Source organism: Mastomys coucha, unplaced genomic scaffold (genome assembly GCF_008632895.1).
Source record: "Mastomys coucha isolate ucsf_1 unplaced genomic scaffold, UCSF_Mcou_1 pScaffold7, whole genome shotgun sequence".
Classification (NCBI taxonomy): domain Eukaryota; kingdom Metazoa; phylum Chordata; class Mammalia; order Rodentia; family Muridae; genus Mastomys; species Mastomys coucha.
The window spans coordinates 68939816-68946695 of NW_022196913.1; the positions used below are offsets into that span (position 1 = coordinate 68939816).

The following is a 6880-nucleotide window of genomic DNA, read 5'->3' on the forward strand; positions in this document are numbered from 1 at the left end:
GCCAGGGCTACACAAAGAAACCCTGTCTCAAAAAAAAAAAGAAAAAAGAAAAAAAGAAAAAAGAAAAAGAAAAAGAAAAGAAAAAAAGAACTCTCAACTCTGCCTGCTCCATGCCTGCCTGGACTCCTGCCTTGATGATAATGGACTTAATCTCTGACCCGTAAGCCAGCCCCAGCTAAATGTTGTCCTTTATAAGACTTGCATTGGAAGCTGGGCAGTGGTGGTGCACACCTTTAATCCCAGCACTTGGGAGGCAGAGGCAGGTGGATTTCTGAGTTCGAGGACAGTCTGGTCTGCAGAGTGAGTCCCAGGACAGCCAGGGCTGTTCACAGCAGTAAAACCCTAAGTAAGACATACACACACACACACACACACACACACACGCACACACACACACACACGTATACACACATGCATGTGCATACATTCAGAACATCAACCACATATATATATGTGTATGTATGTATGTACATTGTATGTATATTTATATATGATCTGACCTAAAATATAGCAAGGACCAAAGTTCAGAAACTAAAACTGTATGAGAAAGAATATCCATGATGCTGGATCAAACATCTAGATACAACACTAACAGCATAATCAGCAAAAGATAAGATGAGCTAGGAATGTAGATCAGAGGTAGAGCATTTCCATAGCATATACCAGGCCGTAAGTTCAATCTCTAGAACTGCAAGAAACAATATCTAAATTAGAAATAATTAGAATGTAAAACTTTGATATTTTAGGTTGATAAATGATAAATAGGATATACATGTAAAATAGAGTATTATTTAGCCTTTAAAAGAAAGTCAGATACATTCTACAACATGGCTGAACTATGAGAACATCATGATATAGGAATAATCCAGACCCCTCCCAACTAAAAATAAAAGAAGAAAAAGAAAGAGAAAAAAGAAACAAGGACAATGGTATGAGTTAGCTAGAGAAGGCAAAGCTACAGATGCAGAACATAAAATAGAAATCACCAGTAGCTGGGAGCTAAGGAGATGGCTCAGTGGGTAAGGACACTGGCTATGCAAGCATGAGGGCCTGGGTTCAAATCCCTAGCACCTATATATAAAGTTAGGCATGGCTGATGGCTTTATGTGCCTAGAAATTTGCTAGTCAATCAGCCTCAACAACAAGGTAAGCTCTCAATTCAGTTTGAGACCCTGTCTCAAGGGAATATGGAATTGCAGAGGAAACCCACCAAGCCCTCTGGCTTCCTCATGGGTAACACACCACATGCAAATTCACATGCATGCAACACACTGGGAACAGCAGAGAGACAGGGAGAGAGGGAGGGAAGGAGGGAGGGAGGGAGAGAGAGAAAAGCTAAGAAGTTGCAATTACCAGTAACTAAACTAAGGGAATTACTGTTTAAAGATTTAAAATTTCTGTTTAAGACGATGAAAAAGATTCTGAAATAAAGATTGATGATGGCTACACTGTACATATACTCTTTTGGAGATGGGAGTCTCTCCAAGGCTACCCTCAATCTCAGTATGTAGCAAAGGCTGGCCTTGAATTCTCACCAATCCTCCTGTTTCATACTCCCAAATGCTAGGATTGCACGCTGGGTGTGAATGTTCTTAATGCGCCTGAATTATATGTACACTTAAAACAGAAACAGTTATCAATTTTATATTATATAGACTTTACTCAAATTTGTAAGACTTTTAAAATGTGGTGCTTCAAAGTACATTTGTTAAGAAAATGAAAAAACAGGGGCTGGAAGATGGCTCAATAGGTAGAGTATCTTTCACAAAATCATGAGATACTAAGCTTGGTTCTCTAACACTCAAATTAAGAGCCAGGTACTGACATCTGTGGACCTGGTACTGAGGACAGGGATAGGACCAGCTGGTCTAGACAATCAGTGATCTGTGGGCTCAAGGAAAGACCCTATCTCCCAAAGTAAGATGGAGAATGATAAAACAAAACAAAACAACAACAACGAAAGCTCTCTTCTGTGTAGTTTCTTTACCTGCTGCTGTGAAAAAGATCTTTACAAAAGCAGTTAAAGAAGAAGCATGTATTCTGGCCCACAGTTCAAAGGCTCACAGTTCAAAGGCTCACAGTTCAAAGGCTCACAGTTCAAGAGCCCGGTCCAAGCTGGCAGAGAAATGTGAAAGAGCTGACCACATCACATACACAGTTGGGAGACAGAGTAATGGACACTGGTGCTCAGCTCAGCTTCCCCATTCACATGGTCCAGGATCCCAGCACAGGGAATGGTCTCACCCACAGTAATATGAGTCTTCTTAAATCAACTAATATAATCAAGGTAATTCTCCAGACATTCTCAGAGGCTAATCTTAACCTAGACAATCCCTCACCCCTCACGGTGTTCCTGAAGCTTGTCTCTTAAGTTATTCAGTTGACAACTGACACTATTCACAACAACCAAGATACACACACACACAGGCACATGCACGCACGCATGCAATCATCTGTCAGCTTTTGTACAAGTCTCACTTTCTTATTTTAGACCACACTTTCTAGTTAGTGGTTTTGTAAGATAGTATGGCTTTCCTATATTTTGATTTCAATTTTCATAGTAGCTTTTAATAAAATTACAATAGCCCAAGTGGCAAAATAAAACACAGGTGAAATAAGAAAGACTACTTTTTTTTATAGTCCAAACCTATAACTATTGTCTGTTAATCATTTTGTCCTTCTGCCCAAACATGATCTATACCAAGTCTGACAGAATATTCCTGTTTCTATAAAGCCATGATGAAACCCAGTTACCATGGTCATATTAGTATGAACAAACCCACCCAGATAATCAATCTCTATCTGACAGATATGAAACTCATATTCTATGTTAAGACATGAATATCAATAAAAATAGTAAGCTTTTATTTTTTTAGTTTTTAGTTTTTTGTTTTGTCTTGTTTTTTTTTTTTTACATCCTTTTTTTTCTCTAGGATTTATTTATTTATTATTTATTTCATGTATGTGAGTACACTGTCACTGTCTTCAGACACCAGAAGAGGGCATCGGATCCCAATTACAGATGGTTGTGAACCACCATGTGGTTCCTGGGATTTGAACTCAGGACCTCTGGAAGAGCAGTCAAGTGTTCTTAACTGTTGAGCCATCTCTCCAGCCCCTTGTCTTGTTTTTTTTTTTAAGAGAGAGTATTACTATGTAGCTCTGGCTGTCCTAGAACTCAATATGTAAACCAGGCTGGCCTTAAATTCAAAGATCCAACTTCGTTTGCTTCCCACGTGCTGAGATTAAAGGAATGAACTACCACACTGGGCAATATATAAGCTTTTAAACATTCCTTAAAAAAAAAAAAATTTGAATTAAACTCAAAGCTACACTTTCTCAAAGTGTTAAATATCATTGTTTCCCACATGACGATTGTGATGGCTAAGCCAGCTGTCAAACCTGGGAAGAGGGGACCTTAAGTGAAGAGTCACCTCCATCACAATGGCCTGTGGGTGTGTCTGGGCAGCATTTTCTAGACTGAGAATTGGAGCAGGACCCAGGCCAGTGTGGTCAGTGCTATCCCCAGAAGTAGCTGACCCACCAGAGGAAGCATGCCAGTCAGCAGCAGTATGGTTGGCTCCTCTCCAGTCCCCGCCCTGCCTTCCCTCAAGAACTGATAACCTGAAAGCTAAAATAAACCCTTTCCTGCACAAGCTGTTTTGGACCATGGTGTTTATCACAGCAACGGAAGTAAATTAGCAAACAACACCCAAGCAAAACCTTGGAAAACCAAACTTGGGTGTCTAAACCACTGGAGGTGGTCCCCCTTGAACTGTACCTTAATTTACTTGTGCTTGATAAGCCACTTATGTGGTTTCCAACGTAGAGAAGAGGCAGAGGGAACAGCTTCAATAAAAGGAAAGAGATGCAGTTAGAACCTCACTCTCTCATAGTCTCTGTGTGTGTATATGCTGTGTGAGTATGGTGTGTGAGGGTGTTCTGAGACAACAAGAGACAGATGGGTGACCACTTCTCACCTGCACAAACCAGCCCCCTAACTAAGACAGTTTTCCTCATGTCCCCCAGGGAAGGAGAGCCTTAAGCCAGCACTACCAAGACCTTTGATTACCATGAGTGACTATAAAAAAGGTTACTGTTTTGAGCCACTGCATTATACAGCAAAAAATAAATGGAATCCCCCCCCAAAGCCCACAGAACCCTGCTTCATGGTGAAATAGTTAAGTCTTTACATTGAGACCAAAGATGTCATGTCTATCAACATGTACCCCCACAGCAAAGAAGGTAAAAGACAGGAAAGTTAGGATGTTGGGGAGCAATTTTGGTTGGATAACTGGAAGCTACATTAAAAAAAAAACTAATAAAGTATCATTAGTGCTCTTTACTTTAAATCTACACTGTTGAACTTAAGTTACCAAAGTAGAGACAAGGAAGAAGTTGGAAGAGAAAGAAAGAAAGAAAGAAAGAAAGAAAGAAAGAAAGAAAGAAAGAAAGAAAGAAAGAAGGAAAGGAAGAAAGTGTCCCTGTGTTGAAGATTCCAGAAGGCCAAATAGGGAAACTTCAAGATTACGGAGAATTAAAACATTACAGACAAAAGAAATTATCTTGGGCTACTTTTAGCCCCTTTGAAAGTCATCCACTCCCAGCCTTGTATCTGACCTAGCATCCTAAAAGTATCAACTATAAACATATATATACATGAAGAAGCCATTCATATATATATGAAGAAGCCATTCAAGGGTCTCACCCTTAAGAAACATCAATTAAACCTCTTAATCCAAATACTACCATAAGCTATTTCATATCACCTGTCAAAGGATGACTCTAAGAACTTGATGTCCACCTCATGCCTGGTTCCCTACAACTATCTGAGGAAAACCGCTTCCACTCCTTATTCCAAGGAGGAGGTCAGACTTTTAATGCTGCTCCCATGTATATTTCTGCAAGTATATACATCAAATTGCACATTATATTCTTTACTCATGGCTTCTATCAGTTTAAACGTGAATGAAATCTGAAAGCATCTACAGTAAACGAGGAACCAGGGCAAATCTGACCTGTGCTCTGTTTATATAAATAAAGTTTTATTGTAATATAACTGCGCTGACTCATTTACATACCACACAGGGCTGCTTTTATGGCACAGTAACAGAGAGAGCCTGGCCCTTAGCCAAAGAGTGTGCAAACTCTGGCTCCAAAAACTCTGAGTATTTGGGTTGGTAACACATGTATTCACATTTTCCTCTGCCTCCTGCTCCAATGCAGATATGCTGAGGTGGGGCTTACAGAGGAAGTATAGTCCAGAGAGTATAGAACAGGCCCCTGCTTGCAGGCCAGTTTTTAAATTCCACTCGGCTTTTGTTTTTATGTCTTTCTTTTCTTACTTTTTTGTTTATTTGTTTTGTTTTGTTTTATTTTATTTATTAGTCTTTCAACACATACCTTTCCAGGAATTTTCTTGTCAAAATCAGGGAAGTGGATTATTTTATTTAGCTTGGACACATACAGTATCATTATGGTGGTGGCCATCTAAAAGGAGAAAAAAACTTAGCCAAACTTCATCTGGAAATACAGAGTACGAGGCACCCTGACAGAACCGGAAGCAAGTGTTTATCAAAAGGTGATCTAAAAACTCCACTTTCCAGACTGGAGGGAGGAATTTCCGTGGAAGCTAAAATCCTCACCACTGGATGGGTCCAATCAGAAGCACCGGCAAGATGTGTAATCCATTACCTCAGGGATTCTAGAAATGCTACTGAAGAAAAGGAAGGGTGCCTCAGAGTGGCCACACTTCCCGGCTCCCAAACCCACTGGCAAACCGAGCGTGGTCTGTCAGCTTCTTTGAAAGGCCCGAAAGAAAGGAAACAATGTTCACAAAGAGAAGCCAGTGGATGTCCGTGAGTTTGAGGCTGCTTTAGTCTACATAGTGAGTTCCAGGACAAGGGGCCACATAGAGAGACCCTGTCTCAAAGGGCGTGGGACCGTACAGACTCCACATACATGCACTTAGTGAAAGATATGAAAACAGAGCCGGGCAGTGGTGGCGCATGCCTTTAATCTCAGCACTTGGGAGGTAGAAACAGACAGATTTCTGCGTTCCAGGCCAGCCTGGTCTACAGAGTGAGTTCCAGGACAGCCAGGGCTACACAGAGAAGCCCTGTCTCGGAAAAAAAAAAAATCTTTAAAAAGATTTTTCTTTTTAATTTAGCCAGCACAACCATATTGTTTCATTTAAACCCTATTAGTGTGAGCCTGAGAGTTGGCTCAGCAGTTGAACCCACATTTGGTTCATCACTCACGTTGCGAGGCTAAAGGCCACCTGTAGCCAGTTACAATGACCTAATTCCCTCTTCTGGACTCTATGGACAACTGTGCTCGTGTGAACACACACACACACACACAATTTTAAAATAATGACTGTAAATCTTAACAGTCTTATTATTCTAGAACATAATATGTAGATCAGAAATACCCCATCTACTATTTTTGAATAAACTCTTCCTCTCTTGTTAAATTTTAGAACCTACACAATTATCTTCATATGAGAACGCAAAAATTTAAGAACTGCTTCAGTACTGTTATCTTAACCTTTGCCTCTCATTTACCGTGAGGGGCACTGGTGGACCACAGAATGCGTGTGTAGGTCAAGACAACTTGTGCCAACCACAACTTTAAACAAAAACACTTAAAATAGCTTTTATACCAAAGGCTAGTTAGGACTTTAATATTTTTCAACTCACCTGTCCAATTCCAAGAACAATTGGTGAGGGAAAACTGAAAGAAATATAGAACAACAAATCAGTTTACTAACATTTAAAAATCTGAAGAAAATAAGTAAAACAAGAACTGTGACAGAGATCAGACAACAGAAATGTCAATTTTTTTTTTTAGTGATACTTTTTTTTTTTTTTTTTTTTTT

At 39.9% G+C, this 6880-nt stretch overlaps 1 protein-coding gene across 3 annotated transcripts in view; it reads right to left on the bottom strand.

The window, feature by feature from the left end:
* Positions 1–6880, bottom strand: part of Slc35d2 (solute carrier family 35 member D2) — a 35351-nt gene that overhangs the window by 20145 nt on the left and 8326 nt on the right. For all 3 annotated transcript variants that reach the window (XM_031359216.1, XM_031359215.1, XM_031359214.1), the window contains exons 2-4: positions 6702–6735; positions 5404–5490; positions 3782–3849 (exon numbers count right to left, since the gene is read on the bottom strand). In XM_031359216.1, coding sequence (XP_031215076.1) covers positions 3782–3849; positions 5404–5490; positions 6702–6735 — 189 coding nt within the window. The remainder of the gene's footprint in view (positions 1–3781; positions 3850–5403; positions 5491–6701; positions 6736–6880) is intronic.